Below are 21,220 nucleotides of genomic sequence, written 5' to 3'. Positions count from 1 at the left end.
AGATACGTGTATTAAATTAATTCACAAAATGTACACATCCATTATTAATATTATACCTAATATGATGAAAACAGCTTCATTAATGCTTCTTGTCCCCTCACACATTGACAGTTACTAATTATTACATTACATGAGTCACGTAAATTGTAGGCCTATTTTCAATTCTGAATGGCACAAGTTTGTTAGTTTGCCTGATTCTAATCTGATCCTGTCTGTCATTTAACATTTATCCTTAAACAGCTGTCAAATATGAAATGTTTAGTTTAGCTACTTACATCTTATCTTGTACTTTTTGACTTTTAACTGAATCGTCACGCTGCGCACTCAGCAACTTCTGTGAACATAAAGCCCGTCTACTTTGATATGACTGGTCATCTCAAATATTTTGACATTGACGAGCGCTGACAGAGGCAGCTCAGATAAGAAGATTTTGGTGCTATGCTACATTCTTGCAGCACTAAAGTAGTGTTAATACTATATTAGGCAATTATTTCACAATATTTATTATCTACACCTCAGAAAAATACAGTGGTCCGGACCTCGGTGACCTCATAGCTGGCTACGGCCATCCGCGTGACGTCTGAGACTGAGACTAAGGGCGTATACACTCATGATGGGGGAGGAGAAAGAGTGAGCAAGAGGAAGATTCGAAGAAAGACTGTAGAAAAAGAGATGGCTGAGGGACATTAAAAAGAGTAAAGCTCAGAGGAATATCACTGGAAAAATAAGGGTTATGATCAGACAAGAGATTTAGGACCCACGTTAATATTAGAAAAGCTTTCCAGTGCTGGAAACACTTAAAGGCACAATATGTTTTTTGCTGCTAAAGGTTGCCTATTAAATAAAAGTGTAGCTTGATGATGCCGAGATTGAGCGCGGAATCATGGGAGTTGTTGTCTTCACCTCACAGCCGGGGGAAAAGAATCCGACGGGATTTGGGCAGAAATAATATTCATGGATGAGATTATCAACATTACTGTAGTATGAAGCAGCAGAGCAGGGCCGAGTGCTGTGGGAGCGGAACGAGGAGCGATTGCTAATGAGAGACGAGCGCGAGACACGGCTCGAGAGCAGTGGAGCTTTTATTATGTCGCAGACGCTGCCTCCGTTTCTTCAGGTCAAACGTATGTGGGGTTTTATCATTTACATTTTGTCTGTTGAAAATTATGTTATAATGTTACTCTGTGGCTGCTATGAGACACTGCAGGAAGATAGATTGATATTAGAATATCGTATTAATAAATACTGGTTGGCTTGTGTTGCTAAATGGCATGCAGGTAATTTTAAAACATTGTATGACGGAGAAAATGCTGCATTACTGTTACTAAAAACCTGCATCTGATTACGTTATGTTAGCCACTTGACAAAATATAGTTTTTTCTCTGAGGCATGGTAAAAACATGGTATTCACGGAAAATCAAGAAAACAAGCGACTCAAACAATAAGACTAACAGTGTTGAGCTATATAACTATGATTCGTTTTCTGTGAAATGTTTCCAAACAGTTGTTCCTTGTCTAATAAAACATATAATATATTAAAGCGTCTTTGGTGTTTCCATGGTTTCTGCAAAATAAAACCGGAAATCAGGGCGACGCAGGCGTCACTGATAAGCGATGCAATGACACGGTCCGTATCCTGGTTCAAATTCCTTATTTCTCTGGATTTAAACATTCTTGGAAACATCTGGGAAAATGTCAACTAATGTCAACAAAATATATAACACTGTTCTAGTAGTTTTTGGATATTTGAATCCAAAAATCGTACATATTGTGCCTTTAAGCAGGAAGGCCTGAAAATGGATGCCAAGGTTACATTGATTCTGCTCCATATATGACCAAAGATATGACCAGAACCAAGATATCCAGTTGTTGTAATGTATAGTAACAGGACAGTTTTGAGTGTTATTATTTGTCTGGAGCTGTGATGCTGTGTATAAACTCTTGTGTACTGTATGTTCCTTTTTTGTTCTTCCTTGTCGTTTGTTTGTCATCTTCCCTTTTTTTCCCGCAAAGCGTTATTTTGCTTCCCTTCAGCTATGAAAAAGAGACATCCACTCTTGCATTGCATCGTTATACATTTTGGGGGCGGAGCAATGAATGAAGGGTGTGTTTGTTTGGGTTGATTTCAAATATCATCAGTGTTTCTCAGAAATCGCTTACTGCACCTTTAACATCCGGATACTTAATTTGCATATGTTTATTTAATGTGTATGGCCAAAAAAGTAATTAGACAGAATTTGGTAACTGGTTTGCAAATATTGCAATCCTAACACAATGATATGAAAATAAAGCTACTTAATATTAATATAATAATTTTACCTTCTTAGGTTGAGAATAAACAATGCCAGAAGGTTGAGCATCTCTCTTCAACAATCACTTGTTGAAATAGATGAATTATTAAGAGTTTTGGACCTTATTATGCAGCCTATTTGTGGATAAATTGCATTATCAAAGCCCTTTTCAGTAAAAAACACAATGTATTTTATCATTGGTTTTTTAGAGCAGTTCATGCTCATGCTTTAGCTGTTAAATGTAGCCAGTCAGCTCTGAGTGGATCAGCACCATATCTGCCATCCATGAGATGGTCCAGCCCACAGCTCATTCAGATGAGTCATCTCACAGACAGGCCCTAACACACGTCAGATCGCAACACACACGCCTGCACAGATCAATATACAGCCATGCAGTATATTCATGTGTAACTATAGATATCTGAAATATATGATTAAATAACAAGGTCAGAAATACATTTCCTATCCATGTGGAAGAAATTCTATCACAAACAGATGAGGGTCCTCTCTAATGCGTCATATGCATCTTGATGACAGATGCTCTTTCCTGTTATATCATAGCCAAGGTCCATCCAGAAGGTACTTAATCTGTCCTTCCTGCAATAGAACTAATGCTTTCCATCATCAACCCACTAAGAGCATAGTGGCAGGACAATAAATTGCTTTTTCCCTTTGAGGCTAGACTACTTTTTGTATAACAGGGCTCTGTAGGGTCATATACGGAAGTACACATTCAAGTCACCTTCATTCAAACCAAGAAACCATTTCACATAATGACGGCATCATATAACATATAGTTCACATTCACATAGGGCGTCATGTACCATTTTTTGAGGGAGTGAGTGAGTCCTGGGTCACGCTTTGCTCTAAGGTAAAATCAGACCAAATGGAGAGAAAACAAAAAATGTTTGCAGTTTGAATGGGCATGACACTTCTATTCATATATACACGGTTTGACTGTTTGATAGGGAAACAGGAAAAGGCCTGTATAAATAAGCCTGGACAAATGGTTAATCAATAAGTAATGGAAGTAAATCAATAAAAAAAAAAAAATAACAACTCCTCCTTTAAAAACTATCTCTTCGGGTCCATCATTAATGGCTTCCTCTTCCTGCATCAGACATAACGCAATCTTGTATTTTCAGCTGTTAGCATTTCAAGATTATGAACTGCTGCGTTTACCATTAAACAATAATTCTGAAATTAGCTATATTTGGAAATCACAACAAAATGCTATAAGAGAACTCACAGATAATTTAGTTTTTATTTCTATTTTATTTTTATGGTATCCACCAATAATGAAATTGAAAGCCATTCAATAATTGAGAATCAGGTTAATATCAATTATATTTACATAAAAAAACAAGCTGTAACTTTCCTAATCTGCTGTATTTCTGATATTTTTGTTTTGGCTAGTAGTTCTGAATAATTTAAACATTTAGTAGCTAAAATTGGCTGGTCAGTGAAAAAGTTCATTTGAAACCCTGCCTGTAATATTTTAAAAGTGCAAACCAGCAATAAAGGAAGAAGGAAGTAAAGAGATCATCAACTCTGATATTGTAAACAGGAAATTATTTGTGAAGTATTTTTCTGCTCTGTGCTGCTGAGTGCCTTCCTTACCATGTTTAATACTTTGATGATTGAAACTGATCTCAAATTGGTAAATAATTATGAAAATGTTGGTATACACTAGAGTAAACTAGTATTGAAAATATAAATATCTTTATTTTGTGGGTATACACATTGGCTTCAATAAGATTAAAAAAAAAAACATCAAAACCTTTATTCAGCATGGATTAAATTGATCAGAAGTGACAGTAAACATTTTTATATTGTTCCCAAATATTTCTAATTGAAATAAAAATTATGATTTCCACAAAAAAAATTAACAGCACTGATCTAGCATTGATGATCATAGGAAATATAATATAATGATCTCTGAAGAATCATGTGAGACTGAAGACTGGAATAATGGTTGCTGAAAGTTTAGCTTTGCTTATTTTAAATTGTAATAATATTTCACAATATAACTGTTTTTACTGTATTTCTCATGCAACCTTCTCATTTAAAAAACTATAAAACAAATCAACAAACAATCTTACTGATGCCAAACTATTGAACAGTACATACAGTCAAACAGTCGAAAGTTCTTTGAAGTACTTCAGGATATGTAAATGGCATTGTATATGAATAGTTGGGATGTCAAAAATAACGTGTTTCTGCAGTTAAAAATAATATTGGTTACACATTATTTTAAGGTGACGTAGTTACATTGTACTCACTGAGAAATATTAATTAACATGTACTTACTATAGAGTTATAGGGTTTGGATTAGGGTTAGTTACTTGTAATTATGCATAATTTACTGTTATTACTATAGCAAGTACATGTAGTAACGTGTAACACTTAAAATTTCCAAGAAAACCCTTTGTTTTCTTGGCTATAGCATTACTGTATATAATTTGGGCAGAAAAGTCAGATGTGTGTCATTAGCATCAGGTCTTAAAGGGACAGCAGCTTATAAACCTGCTGCAGTCTGATAATGTTAATCAAAGAGAAACTCACTCACTGCACTTGACTGATCACATTTGTAACTTTAATAAGGATTCATCTATATTTAGAGTTTTCTATATAAGACTATTTTACATAATTTGTGTTATCGCTTGTAATTATTTATCGCTTACGCTTAGTTCTTATTTTATTACTGACTGTTTACTCGTCTTTAAAAATGTTTGAACTTTATATTAGTTGGGCTAGTAGTAAGCCACACTTAAATCTAATAATGTTAATTAATAATCGTGATAATTTTTGTTGCTTTTGGGGGCAACTGAGGAAACAGGGATGTGTTAATCCAGGGTCATATTTGGTAAACAGGTCTAATCTGAGGCCTCTGGAACAGAAAAAACACCCACCCACACACACCTCTGCCATCACAGACATACACTGCGCAAACCCGCCAACTGTTAAAATATATTAATAATGCATAAATAATACAACAGCAAGACAAGGTAAATCCTGTGAATTGATGTCATAGACTGATGTTCATAATTATGATCTCCTTCACATTCATGAAAAAAAGTATTGGGAGTCATTCCAGTTAGACAGTACATTTTGAACTCTGTGTAGTAATAAAAAATTAACTGTTCTAAGGCTGTGTTGTTGTCATTTAAGTATTTCTAGAAAGCGTGTTTTATAAATGTCCTGTTTAAACTCAGGCACCTACACTTTTAAAATGATTTGCGTAATGGCAGGAAAATTAACAGGATGCTTAACAGGATAGAACCGAACTAGATGGAAATAAAGAGCTAAAGTTAGCTATTGCTCAGTCAAGGATTTAGAGTTAGTTTACATGAGGGTGTAGACTTGAACTTGAAGTTATCATACTGATTCATGTAATTTTAATAAACAGGGTAGAATATTTTAGACAATCAATTATTAAAAAACATCACAGAATGTATCAAATTAATCGATGATACTCATATGTGCTGTTGTTTTCCCTACTAAAAATGTCACTTCAATGATGTATGAATTTCCACTATGGGTTTTCTTTAAAAAAATGTGCAACCAGCTACTGGTTTTGTTGGACAAAAGGATATTATAAAAGACTAACAGGATGGAAAGAACAATAAATAATTTAAAAATCACCTCCATGTTTACTCAATTTAATATATTAATTAGTAGTAACTGATACAGTAATTAATCAATAGTATGATTTCTAGTTTAAAATATTATGTTTAATATTTTTTCCGATGTATTCAAATATTTTTGATGGAACTATGAAAATACAGCATGCAATACTAAGCCACACTTAAATGGAATAATGCCTTGCCTTAAGAGACTAAATATAAAACCCAGTGACCTCTAAAAACAAATGATGTGAGACTTTTTCTCAGAACATTCCAGACATTTTTGCAACTGCTTTCGACCAACTGGTGCCACAGTCATTTTAAACAAATGTATGAAGTCAGTTCCACGCAAGTTCACACTTCACACAGGTGTATTTAAGTGTCCAAACTTTAGGTGAACAGATAATAACAGGCTTCCACCACTTTATATGCTATCCTATCCAAGCCAATGTAAGTACACAGTCAGTTGGGGACTGATACTTTACTGAGTCCACATCAAAACCTATCCAACTATCCATACTACAAAATCTATAGTCCAGGGCTGAAACCATTACAATTGTCATTGTATTTTTAATTATGTTTTGTTTAGCTAATCAAAGTAACGCACCTCTGCCGACTTAATGCACAATGTCAAACCACCATTCAATATGGCAATCTGTAACTCTATTTCTACACTGCATGCACTCACTTAGTACTTAAAAAAAATACATTTCCATATGTATATGGGTATACTCATTCAGTCCAGCTTTATTCCTTATTTCGCAAAGTTCATCTTAGTTCTTTGACCAATCTATTGTCACCATTGAACAAAGGCTCCCCTTCTTCAAAGCATGGAGTGTTTCTGTAGTAGGGGGCGGGGAGAGTGTTATCACAGTGAACTGAAAGCTAGTGGCTCTTTTGATGTGCAGACAGATACAGGCACTGCAAAAAAATCATACAAAGTGCACGTGTATTTAATGGTCTCAAACATGTCTATTTTCTATTTAGCCTGTCACATCAATCATTTTTCCACATTATATATATATACTTTATGTCCTGAAGAAAAACCAGTTAAGCACTACACTTATTTCCTTGCACCTTCTCCATGTGTGGACCCATGTCTATCCTGTATGCGTTATTGAAGTACTGTCTAATAAGATTGGGATGCTCCTGACAATATGGGACAGTGAAAAAATCTTCTTCCACTTTGGGCAGATGCCAAGGCAGTGTTTTCTTTAGCCTGCTGGGAAATACTGCTCCAGCTCAACTCCAGTTACTGCCAAAACAACCAGAGCCGGCCTCTGTCTCGCCGCAGTCCAGTGACAGCCCTTTCATGGTGTCTGTGTGCACTTCCTCTTCTGCTGTGTTACATCTTGCAAAGATGTCATTTGTAATTTTTGTCACTAATGCTCTGTCTCTGATTATATTTATTATATTATATTATATAGACGTAGAAGCAACTGTAAGCAACTTTAGCCAGTCTGGGATTTGGCCATGCTTCATATTCACTCATCAGGGTTGTAAAGTATTACATCAGTCCATATCATACTTTATGTTTGTTGGCTTGGCTGATGAATTTGCTTTATATTACAGAAACAAAATAATGACAAGTTACATTAAGAAAGACCTATGTACATTTCTGTCATTACTCCCAGCATCGTTCTGTAAGCCTCCTACTCAAAGTAACAAATAAGCACTCAAGCTAGTCTTTACTCAATTTATTCATTAAAAGTAGAGCAAGAGGATATAATGGAATAATTTTTTTACGACTCCCACATGGGCACACAGACAAAACTCCCCAGTTAATACTCTAATAGACTACAGGAAACTATTTTACAAATGATGATGCATCGTCTTATGCGGTCTTACCAACTGGAATAGCTGCAGTTCTGCAACATATTTTGGTATCATAAATGCAAATCAAGATGGCAATAAAAAATAAATTGGGAGGAAAAAACAAACCTTATATCTACCTTATCTACAAATAAATAATATTGGTCTTACTGCTTCAAAACTAGTAAAAATGTGTTAAAATATTATAATATAAAAGTAGTGTGCAGCTCTTTCCTATCTATTTATTTTCCACAAGGTTAATCTTATCACCATGGAGAAATTCTGTGAAAATCCATTCTCGTATCCCTGACATGGGGTTGGGTGGAGCCAAACCTCTGCTGTACAGGAAATACTGTCACTACCACTGGTACTATTTAAAGCAGTCTATGGCAGCCCCTCTATTTAAAAGCTTAGTCTAACCCCACCCAGACATTTCCAGGGTCACTAACAATTGGTGTCAGCTGAGCAGAGAAGTCACATAATGGGTAATGACATGGGATAATTGTTGTTTATTAAGGAACCATAGAAATAATGAGCAAGAACATTTAACGATCGAAAATATGGTTACAATACAGCACACATGCACTTAATGTGCATGAGGACATTTAGACTGCACTGCATGCCACTGAGTTAGGAAAAAGAGCAACACTAGCTGCATCTTGAAGATATGATAAAGCAAAAGTTTTCAATTTGTTATGAACTTCTTATAATATCTTTGGAGTCATGAGGTAAGAAACATCAATACTGTCAGATTCTGCTATGCTTTTGTAATACTCAAGTATTTAAAATATTCTGTTTTTGGGATCCATATAGCGGACATTAATTTTCAATGACGAGAAGATTTGGGAAGTCTGGGGCAGAGATGAGAGGAAAACCGAAGACTTTTACGTGATGAAGCAATTGGAGGTTTAATAATTATTTCAAAATATCCCTGTAATATAACAAGTTGCACAGTGAATTAACTAAATGAAAGGAAGATGCAAAATAAATACTGTAACTCATTTTAAGTGCATTGTGAACAAACACCTGATACCTGATCTTTGACTCAAACTAAACTAGACTTTCCACTCTTCTCATCCTCAGAGACGAGCATCTTAGTAGTCCAGTCTTACATGCATATTACATTACTAAAACTATATTTTTTTGCAATTCATCAAGGTGGATTTGTCAACTTCAACCAGACATGATTAGAGGTAAAAAAAAAAAAAAGGCTTGGGAGTTGAAGCATGATTTTGAAACCACCGGGTGAAGTGGATTACCTTCCTATTTTACACCTTCAGGTAATCCAGGCATGGCTAACCCCACTAAGCCTGTGCTAGCCACACTTAGAGATTCACCAGCTATTTGAGGCTACAGTGATTGTCGCTGTCACTTTTTGCTATAGCGTTACCTAACACTTAAAGCCCTGAGATCTGTCACTTGCACAAGTTTGCTTTTCTACCTTCACAGACTTATAGTTTTTATACTGAGCAAATCATCTCCTTCCCCTAAATCTAACAGTCACGGAAATTATTCTGCAGTTTTAGCTTTTTCTAGAAGACTTTATCTATTATTTAGGCGTTTCCTCACAATATTAGTGTATTTAGCATCCTTGCAGGAAGATTTGAGACCCGAATAACACAGTACTTTTCTTAAATATAATGTGTATCAAAATACCTAATATGTCATTCACACTGAATGAGGAAGTAATGGTTTGTTCTGATGTTTCACATGCCTCAATAAATTGCATAACACATGCTTGTAATCCATATACCAGTGGTGGATGGATGACACACATATGTGCCATTCAAAGTAAATTATACAAACAAATTAGAATGAAATCCCCTTAATTTATCACTATTCATCGTATTTCAACAATTAGATTTGATCCAGCATGTTTGTGCACCAGAAACGCCACCAACCGGTCACGCAAAAGGAAAAATAACAGTGTTAGGGAGCAGGTGACATGATACTGAGTTTATCTGATCCAGTGTTATAAATAAATGATATGTTCTCGTCAGGCCGACAGTTACATAAAAACCTCCATCACGCATGTGAAACAAACCAGTTTCTCCCTCCAAAACACAGCTGACAGCGGCGTTCACATGCGCACACATGAACACCTCCCTTTAAAGAAACGGCCTTGAGCGGACACATGATTAAAAATGAGTGCAGCGTTACAGTATGATGTGTACGTGTATGTGTGTGAGAACTCCATATACAAAGAGAATTCTGAGGCGGCCAGCTGGGCACATAAGCCGTAACTGCAAAATCCAAATAATCCTTTACAAAGACAAGCCATCTAAAGGGGGGTGAGGCAAAAGCACAAAGAAAAAAAAAACAGCATATATGCCTGCTATTGTACATTAGAGTGCATACGCGTGCGTGTGTACATATGAGATACATTTACATGTGTGTGTGTGTTGATGTGTGTCTATGTTTGAGATATCCAGCACCTTCAGATCTATATTGAGTTACCGGAATGTCAAGCCACTCAAAATAGCCGGACAGCTTATGGCATTTAAAGCAATCACACGCCGGGCCGTACATGCAACGAGAGGCAAACAGGAGGCAATAAGATAAAAATAGACCAAGCCCTCACCTTCCATCATGATTGCAGATTTGCATTCCTCTATCTCCAAGGAGCCTGAAACGGGAGGAGGGGAGGAGAGAAGCCCCTGGTTACCAGATGGAGAGATGTAAAAAAAAAACAGAGCACACTTCCAGCCCCAAAACCCTTGGGTTTAAAGTCCCCGTGTCCCTCGTACGACGGGCCGTCGGATGTTTTAGGGCTCCGCGTTTAGGCCATGGATGCTGCTGCTAGTCACTGCGGCTGTGGTCTACACGATTACCAAAGGATGCTCAAAAGGGGGCAGGAAAAAAAAGCAGAGTGGAGAGAGACAGAGAGAGAAGGAAGGAGGGAGGGATGGGGAGAGAGAGAGAGAGAGAGAGAGAGAGAGAGAGAGAGAGAGAGAGAGAGAGAGAGAGAGAGAGCTGCGGGGAGGGAGGCTTGCTGAGGTCATCACTCAGCTCAGCCAATCCTGTGTGCACTGCTGCATGTCACATGGCAAGTGGTTCAGCGCTTCTGTCAGTGTCCTCGCTGGGAATTCACATGCAGACACACACAAGCACACACACACACTTGCACACAGCTTACCTTGTTATGGTGCAGCATGCCGCTCCTGCCAAAACAGAAAGGAACTGGATTAATGGCGCGTTGGGTGCCACACAGCTAAATACAGGAAACTGTCCATGTTAAACACACACAGATGGAGATACGGTTACACGTTGAGGCTCAGCTGGCGGCCCGTGCCTGCCTCTCTGTGACAAATCAATCAATGTGACTTTACATCTGACAGAAACAGTAGCTGGCCCATGGAGGGAGGAGTCAGCACTCAATACACTGACTTGTGACAGAGGAGGAGGGGAGGAGAGAGAGAGGCTGTGTGTTTGTGTGAGGGCTGGTGATTCACTTTATATGAGGAGGTGGGTCTCCCCCTTTGGATTACTAATGAAAAGACAACAACAACAAAATAAGGTTGGGTGGACTGACAAAATGCTTTTTCTATCCCAAAAGCATCAGCTGCAGTTTTGAGAAAAAAAAAAAAAAAGGGGCGGATGATTTTGTGAGGAACATATGTTAACTGATTAAAACGATACATGTTAAAAAATAAAAATGTAAATGTAAAATTAAACACACTACCATTTAAAAATTCGGTAAGATTTTCAGTAATGTTTTTGGAAGAAGTCTCTTAATCTCAACAAGGCTGTGTTTAGCTGATACAAAATACAGTAAGTGTAATATTGTAAAATATTAATACAACTAAAAACTGTTTTTTTTTTTAAATATATGTATCTATTCTAAAATGTAATTTATTTATTTATTTATTTATACCTGTAATGGTAAAACTGAATTTTCAGCATCATTACTCCAGTCTTCAGTGTCACGAGAACCTTCGAAATCATTCTAATATGCTGATTTGGTGATCAAGAAACAATTATTATTATTATGATCACAGTTGTAAACCATTGTGCTGCCTAATATTTTTGTTAAAGCCATGATTTGTTTTTTTAACCTAAATTATTTGATGAACAGAAAGTTTAAAAGAACATAATTTATTTGAAATATATACAAGACAAACAGAAATGCCAAGCTGATGAAAAGAAATTATACAAAACATATGCATGTTTAATCAGTATTAAGTTGTTGTTTTCAAACTGGATATATCTCCCAAAGCATAATAATAATAATACAAATACGAGTGTATTCTGTGGCTATTTTTAACTCGGACACACTCTTTTTACTTTCAGCCAGGCTGGGATAAGACATGAGACACTGTTTCATTCTCAAGCTTCTGTTCACCTAAGTCATGCTCTGGTCCATGTGAGCGTCTTTCCCTTATCGCTGTCTGTCTCTAGCGCCCTCTGTCTGTAGTCTACCTGCACTGTAGGCCATACATTAAAAAAATATTATTTTTTTTATATTATTATATATAGAGAGTATAAGTTCAATAGTGATCCAGACATTGACAAAGACACAATTTTCAGTTTCAGTTTTTTAAAACTACATTTAGCTTCTTATCAATCCTGAAAAGTGGTCAAATTCTTAGTCAGTATTATTCCTAATCAACACAGTCTGTCCTAATACAAAACCCACCCAGACTCAAACCTCCCTATTATAGCAGATGCTGCCTGCGAGTATGTCCCCTCCCCCACTCCATCCATTTTACCCGATTTTACGCCACCTCTATAACCCCCTTCACCTCCCAGTGGACCAGATCTTATCCTTCCAGTATGCAGGTGCACAAGTGTTTGTGTCTGTGTATTTACAAGATGCTAAATAAAACCTTAAGGTCTAATCCTTATGTTAATGCAGTAAACTATAAGTATAACTAATATAAGTACAAACTAATTGTACAAACTAAAATGACATGATTTTATTCAGCTTGTCATCATTAGTCAGTACATACTCTCATAACAGTGCAGGGAGAGAGAGAGAGTTATACAGACAAACACATGATTTATAAGCAGGAACAACCCTAACTAAAGGCATGTTATTGCTGTGTGCAATATTATTAGGTATAGATAGTTTTTAAAAATCACATTTTCCATTTTGATATACAAATATTATGGTTCAAAGTGTGGAGTCTTTTTAAAGTATTTAAACGAATTACTTAAAATAAAGTTTTATATTAATATATTTTAAAATGTCATTTATTCCTGTGATGGCAAAGCTGAATTACTGACATTAGTCCAGTCTTCAGTGTCACATGATCATTTAGAAATCATTCTAATATGCTGATTTGGTGCTTAAGAAACATGTATTATTATTATTATTATTATTATTATTATTATAACAGTTGAAAACAGTTGTGCGGCTTAATAGTTCAGTGGAAAATGTGATATAGTTTTTTCAGGATTCTTTGATGAATACAGAAAGACCCTTGGAATGGTAGTGTAACTAAAATAGAGAAAAGTACTGTATACACAGGTTAGAATTTAATGCGATTAAAAATGCTACATGTAAAAATTAAATGATCCAGGGCATCTTCTGAATTCATCTCTGTACTGCATAACAAATCCTGAATCATCTACAACCAACCACCAACTTCTGTCAACATCCTCCCAAACTCGCCTCGGGTACAAAATATTTGTCAAAGGATATTTGTGGGGAAAAGGTAAAAGGGTTGGGTAGGTGTGTGAACACACACCTACTTTCACGGACATAAATAACTCAAATGAGGGAGGAAGCAGACAAAAACAATAAACACGGTGTAGCTGTATCATAAATCCTCCTCTATCGCCTCATTCACTGTTCCCTACTAGTGTGAATCCAGACTCTGATACTGGAGAGGTTTTGTCACATACATGATTAAATTTAACAAGACACTTTTGTCTGTATACTTTTCTATGTGGTGCATTATGGGATTGAATGAGTGCACCATACAAAATCTCACCTATTCAAAATGAGTAAATTCATTGTTGGACTAAATATTATGGGGTTTTTTTAATTAAAATGAGTTCATGATTAAAAATATTTTTAAATAGATAACTAATTGAAGGTTTATTTTCTGACATTATTGTATGATTTGGATATCAATAAGTTCATGACCTCTCAGGCATGACATGACAATTGTACTTGTCTTGTATATTATCAATTTGTACCTCTAATGCTTTCAAAAAAGTCACGGGACACCAAAGTGTACCGTATTCATGGCAAGTGGCACCAAAAACAATAATCAGAACTTAGCATACTGTACTAGGCTCTACAAAAATAGCATCAGTAACAGGTTATTATGAGAGGGAACACAATGACATTCAGACACATAGTAGCACACATATGTGCACATTCACACATACTGTACAAAAGGATGATATTACCTCACCAATGCAATTTCAATAACTATCCAGTGAGAGGTTCTTTAGTCATCTTTGTCATCAATGTCCATGAGAAGCAATCAGCGTCTCTTGGTGCTAAATAAAGAGATGAAAGAGAGTGAGATGGAGAGTGTCAAAGAAGCTGGAAGCAGATAGACAGCAATCTGAAACATGAAAGAGAGAACAGTCCAATTATTTCTCTGCAGAGGTCAAACACTAGAAGCAGAGACAGCAGGAACTCCAACAGAATACACACACATACAGTACAACAACAGATATAAAACACAACAAACAGAGATGGAATCATTTAAATCTTCATGAATAAATATTTTTATACAAAAACAATTTACATTAAAAAAGAAAAAACCTTTTAATCAAAAATCAGCTGCTGATAAAAAAAAAAAAAAAGTCCTGTTATGGAGCGAAATATGTGCCATAATTAAACAAACAAATCCAGCATTTTGCAAACAAACTCTGAAACTAACAACGGTAAATTTAAAAATGTCATTCTCAAAATATGACTGTTGAATGCACTGTAAGTTGCTTTGGATAAAAGCATCCAAAAGTGCATAGATATAAAAGAATCTGCCCCCTGTTGTTGGGTACATGTTACTGCATCCAATGTAAATAAAACTGGATGATGTTCATGATAATTTTGCTTCTGGGCCTGTTTTAGCAGATTCATGACGTGTCTGTTAAAGATTTCAGTTATGTAATACAGCTCTCTGGACATGTCAGAGTCAGTGACTGCGTGTGTGTGTGTGTGTGTGTGTGTGTGTGTGTGTGTGTGTGTGTGTGTGTGTGTGTGTGTGTGTGTGTGTGTGTGTGTGTGTGTGTGTGTGTGTGTGTGGTGTAGAGTTAACCAACTGGACAGCAACTTGAAAGGACATGTTCCTTTTTCCACTTTTGTTTATTTTAACCTGTAATTCAATCATTTAAAATTAATTATATTGTGCAGTAAAGTATATTTAATAAAGATCTGAAGAAAAATAAACCTCTCTAATGACTTCTTTCAATAAAGTGCCAGTTTATGAGTTTCATTTGCTAAAAGTCAATTCAGTGAGTAACCTGTAATTATGTTCAACACAAGTTCATAAAATATGTATATAATTAGAAGAAATAAATAGCAAGTTAATCTTTGTATAATATCAATAAAATTGAATCCTGGGCTATGAAATACATCCTATTTTAACATTTTCTGTAATGTGCAGTATGTATAAAATGATCAGTTTCCAATTTTTCCATATGCACAGAATACGTGAATGACAGACTGCATTTGCAAAAAATGTCTAGTATAAAGCAGAGCACATTGTGTAATACTGACTGTATCCCACAATGCAATGCACTTGACCTGACCTGACCTGACAGTCTGGCAAGAATATCAGCTAATATAATAAACTAAAAATATATAGTAAAAAATATATAATCAACTCTCTTGTATATGACTGGACTGCAAAATAAATAAATAATCATACTAAATTATAAATGGACAGCACTGGCAACAATTTAGCATCCCACAATAATATTAATGAATGGTTTCATATTGCATGCTGCTTCAAATTCATATATATATATAAAAAGAAGGCAACACTGCCACCTTGTGTTAGTCAATGACATGATACATAATTATCTTCTGTTTCCTCCTGAGTGAATTATCCAGGAAAATGAATACATGCAGCACATGGGAAGATGAATCTGCAATTTAAGGGAACAGAAACGGTTTTCCCGATATAAAAAATAAATAAATAACTGAAGTGAGATTTACTTTTTAATTCAAACAGTTCAAAGAATACAACAGATTTTGCACATCCATATATGTCCACTGGAAACTAATTAAGGGAATTGTTTTGGTGCTGACTGCTGATGTTATTACTTCAACCTATAATACTTCTGTACTTCAGTTATGTACAGATGAAAGTGAATTTTGCTGTGAGACAAGGCCTAGTTATTAATGAAAGCCACATACTTTGTAAAACACCTCTCAGTGTTTCATGAGAGATTCATGTTATGCTGACCCTATTCTGTCATAACAATATGTTGGGCATAATATAATGGGGATGTGAGAGAATTTAACAGAAAGACAGTCCAGCAAAAGACAAAAGTGTGACAGTGAAGAGATCCCGCTGTGATATTCTCAAGTCTTCCCTCTGTCTCCATCATCCCGCTCTCCTACATCTCGGGTTTTCTCCTTCATTTCTCTCCTCCTCCACGTTTGCTGACCTATTTTCCCCCTCAAGTGATTTTTTTAGTCTCCAATAGATGGCAGACAGGCTCAGGGCGTCTGGATCACTAGTCTTCACGTACACACACACGCACAAACGGATTTAGAAGCGGGCGAGTCCATGTGCTGGGTGTGCACCTGTTAGGCTTTAATTGTGCAGTAAATGGCTGCTTATCTGAGGATCTTCTGAGGGTGTGCTCTACTTGTAAACGTGTAATTCTGCCACGGTCCTCCAAGAGTCAAAAATGGGTCCTCAAGTGCTGCCGAGTTCAAAACCGCCCACAACCGCCCTTCTCCCTGGGTGTGATTGTCCCTCAAGACAAAGTCCACCCATAGGCGTTCCTAAATCCCTATTTAGGGGGCCAACATCTAGTCAATGGCGATCACAGGAGACATAGGGGGCGATGTTTGACACGTGTACTGCGTTTCTCATCCAAACACTGTCGGTTGCAGGCAAATCACTAATAAAATGTAAACTACAACAAACATTATTCACTATTGCTGGCATTAACAAACAGATTGAAATGTATAGTATATTATATATTTTTTAAAGATTTAAACTTACAACCTTTGACCGATATTTATACGGTACATTATAATGTGATGCTTAAAATTACTTGTAGCACTTCAAACGATTGGTTTCACAGAAGTTCTCTGTGGGGTTTTTTTTTTGGGGGGGGGGGGGGGGGGGCTATTCAGCAAGGGCATATTTAGTGGCAGTAAACACTTTAACATTGTTACAAAAAAAAATAATCTCAAATAAATGCTGTTCTTTTGAACTTTCCATTTATCAAAGAATCCTGAAAAAAATGTTTTCAACACTGATAATAATAAGAAATGTTACTTGAGCACCAAATTCGCATATTAGAATGATTTTTGAAGGATTATGTGACATTGAAGATTGTAATGGCTGCTAAAAATTTTTTGCTGAAAAAGCTTTGCCATCACAGGAATAAATACAATTTTAAAGTATATTAAAATACAAAACAGTTATTTTAAATTATGATATTTCATAAAATTGCCGTTTTAACTATATTTTGTTGATCAAATAAGCGCATCCTTGGTGAGCATAAGAGACTCATTTCAAACACATTAAAAAAAAATGTATTGTCCCCAAACTTTTGAACGTTAGTGTATTTCAGCAAAATAATATAAAATTTCAATATAGCCATAACATAATAATCTAAAAAACAGATTATATCTTCAAAAACTCACTGGCATATCCAAAGGTCAAATTCCATTAAAGGATGTAAAAAATTGTTCACTATAACTTCATATATTTTCTTTTCAGTCAGAAACATTAGAGCTAATGAACAAAGTCAGCATTACAAAGGAGAAGTACTGTCATTTTTGCGGGTCACTCGCTGATACAGTATATGAAACATAACTCCGATAAACAAATTTTAAAACCATCAAAGTTACAGTCTTAAGATGCTTAAGAGTTACACTTTTTAGAGGTGTAAGTCTCATTTGACCCTTTTTCTGTACTTTAGACTAGATATTCAGCATTTGCTGCAGATATGAGATGTTGGGATATGCTCTAAAGCTTGTCTAGCCTAACTGCTTTTGGTCACCAAGGCAGGAAGGGAGGTGATGAGGGTGTGTGAAAGTGTGAGACGACCCTTGTCCGTCTTCTACAGGGCATTGCTTGGCAAACGGCACGTAGGCAAAGGAGAGGAGCAGACGGGCACGTCGCTAATCTGTGCCATCGCTCTGCAACAGGAATGTTGTTTTGGTTTGGGTCACTCCTGTAATCATCGTCGCTCATCGGCAACGGAACTAAGAGTCAGGGTTACAGAAAGCTGAAGACGTGGGGACTTTCCACACGTCCAGACGTGTCTAACAGTTACCCTTCAGTTTTGGGTTCAAGAGAGGCTATGACTTCATAAGTGAGCGCTGATCTCAGTGCAAGCTAGTCTGAATCAGCAGTGCTTGTAAATGCTGTGAGGAGATACGGTAACCATCACGTTCTAGACTTGCAGATATAGCGAAATCTTTGTTGTATGTCTGTCTGAAAAGTACAGACAGAGACGTCATTCCAAATCATTGACGGACATGGCCTCCCAGATTGTTTTATCGATGTCTTCGATAATTAAGTTGCATAATTTCTGTACTGTATAGGTTAAAAAAATGTGCTCGTCTATTAACACAGTGGTAGAAATCACCTATTCACACGGATAAGTTCAACAAACCCTTTAATTTCCTGATCCTACACTTGACTTTTCTCGCGTTCCTATCAAATAAAAGATCTTAATATAAAAATCATATATTATACATATGATCACAGTAATAGCAGTATTACATTTTAAAATATTTTACTATTTCTGTTAGTGTAATCTTTTAAATTGGTCTCAAAATGTCTCGCCATACAATAGTCAAAAAAAAAAGTGTATAACTAATATAAAAGCCATGTGAGAATTAGGAATCACCTAATAAGTACCACGCACCTTAATTCAAGTATTTATTAACTTTAACGTTTTTATTAAAATTTATTAAAGAATCATCTAAAATTAGTTCAATTACAGCAATTCTCATATACTTTACATCTACTAATTCATACCATAACCAACTCATGCCATCAGTGATATATTTACAGGGAAAAGATCTAATCAAACTGTTAAAAAATAAGTCAAGAATAATGTACAATGAGCCAGTCATTATCACAAATAACCGCAGACAGGACACCGACGGAAGCAGAGGAGTGCTGCATCATTCTGAAGGAGTTTATATTGAGATAATGACTGCCTGATTGCACATTATGGTTATATGACGTGTTGGTGAATAAATAAATAAATGGTCATGAAATACTGATATGTTGATTAGAAAGTGCCAGAGAACCATGACTGCTTGCCAGAAACAGCAGTCAAATTTACCGTTTAGAGGTCATTATACAAAAATATCACACTACAGAATGCAGAAATCGACCAATCAGCATAACATGAACATATTTAATATTCTAAAGATCTTTGTATCCACTCACAGGACTTATTCATATATAGAATGTCATGTGCGTTGACTGGCCTTAAGAGCACTGCTGAGAACGAGACAGTGGGGAAGTTTAGCACCACTCTTATAATTTAAATTCTCTAGAGAGGGTCTCAGTTTAGGACCTCTAATAGTCTGGTGTCATTATACTGAAAGTGTGTGTGTGTGTGTGTGTGTGTGTGTGTGTGTGTGTGTGTGTGTGTGTGTGTGTGTGTGTGTGTGTGTGTGTGTGTGTGTGTGTGTGTGTGTGTGTGTGTGTGTGTGTGTGTGCGCGTGTGTGTTTGTATATATTTAGTTTAACTCGCAGCAGTTAGTGGTTCTGGATAGGACCGTAGGCCTGAATAAACAAGGCAGTAAATGTACTTCTGTACCCCTCCCCTGATCTCATTTCCCGCATCTCCCTCACTCCACACCTAAAGCAGAGCAGTATATTTCCCATAAACTGGGCACATTAACTACATAGGCTAGTGTGTGGTTTTATTTATATAAAGACAAGGTAAACACTACTACTTCACAAATATGATCAAGTTATTAATCAAACCGTGCTAAAAATAACAAGTGTCATTATTTAGCTGAAGTCAGTTCAATATGGATACAGTTCAATAACTGTCAAAGTCACTGTCTTTACATGGATTTTGTGCAAGATATGGGGTATAAGATACTATATATTTTTTTATTTAAGTGATGGCTTTATGTTCCAATCCCATTGTCCCTTAATATCATTTCCTGTCTGTCTCTATCAATTTTAAAATGGAGCTTGAACACCTTGACCCTCTGGAATACCCTTCATTACTGAACTGCATCTATGACCGGATTACTTCAAGACGGGTCACTATAATGTGGGTTGTGCGTATGTAGTGACGGAGAAGCACTCCAGCACTAGCTAACTGGCACAAATAACCAGGTCTCATTAATAGATGTGGGACTTCTCAAGCTAAATAAATGCTCATTGAACTAACACTTTTGGCCAAGCTCTATTTATAGGCTAGGAGAAAGAATCACTTCCACTGTATGGCCCTCTGATGGACCCTACGTTGGTTAGGTCAATCGCAGGGGTTGGATCTAATGGGACTGGAGCGGTAGAAGGAGAGATATCCGGCAGAAACAGGGAACCTGTATGTAGGGCACTCCTACACACTAAAAATCTGCATTGACACATGAAAGAGAAACGATTGCGCCTGCTCTTCTCCTTCAGGCAGTGTGGCAAAGCATAGGAGCAAAGCAACACACAAAGAAGCTGGCAGAGACTACTTGTACTGTAGGTAATCTGGCTCATTTAGCTACATCTAGTTAACTAGCATGTGATAGAGCATTTTGAAAAGAAGCTGTAACATGCGCAAAGACACTATGAAGAGATTTAAATGGGGTTCCTCTCCTTTGTGTTCTTAACAAGAATTGTACGAAGCTTCAACCCACTCAAAAGACTGAATCATCTATAGCCGGAAACAGCTCACCAAGAATATTCCAGCATCTTTCATCATGCTTTTTCATCCGGCAAAGCTAAACAGTAATGCTTTCCTCTGCTGGCCTAGTCAGACCAGTTCGAACTTGCCCTACCAAAATGTACAAAATAATAAATAAATAAAAATTTGTATTTGTGTTCTTTAAGTTTAAGTACCAAACTGTCTGTTAGGTTTCTACTATTAGACATTTTTTTTTATATTGTGCAAAATCATTTGTTGATCATTTATAACCTATTCCAACTGAAGCTTTCTCCAGTTAATTATTTCATCATCCTTAGACAGCTAATGTTAACTTGCGCTATTAAAATCAGCAGAATTAGCATTAGTAACATCAAATGCAGTACAGTGGCTCTCAACCTTTTTGATCTATTGTCCAACACATCATTCAAAGGTCCCCAAATAGGATACAATATTTTCTCTGACATTTATGTTAATTATGACAAAACTGATTGTTTTCAAACTTTT

The 21,220-nt window shown here is 36.3% G+C and overlaps 1 protein-coding gene across 7 annotated transcripts in view; it reads right to left on the bottom strand.

Annotated features, from left to right (window-relative positions):
- The window catches only part of sgip1a (SH3GL interacting endocytic adaptor 1a), a 76,927-nt gene that overhangs the window by 51,674 nt on the left and 4,033 nt on the right, over positions 1-21,220 (bottom strand). For 3 of the 7 annotated variants that reach the window (XM_079628444.1, XM_079628445.1, XM_079628446.1), the window contains exon 1: positions 10,311-10,606. In XM_079628444.1, coding sequence (XP_079484570.1) covers positions 10,311-10,320 — 10 coding nt within the window. In that variant the 5' untranslated portion in view covers positions 10,321-10,606. Of the gene's footprint in view, positions 1-10,310; positions 10,607-10,865; positions 10,891-14,089; positions 14,183-21,220 lie in introns of those variants that run through there. The other 4 variants (XM_079628443.1, XM_079628449.1, XM_079628448.1 and 1 more) reach the window with 2 other exon arrangements.

This window comes from Phoxinus phoxinus (assembly GCF_949152265.1).
Source record: "Phoxinus phoxinus genome assembly, chromosome: 11".
Taxonomy (NCBI): domain Eukaryota; kingdom Metazoa; phylum Chordata; class Actinopteri; order Cypriniformes; family Leuciscidae; genus Phoxinus; species Phoxinus phoxinus.
The sequence above is the reverse complement of the archived record's forward strand: the minus strand, read 5'-3'. Positions and strand labels throughout refer to the sequence as shown.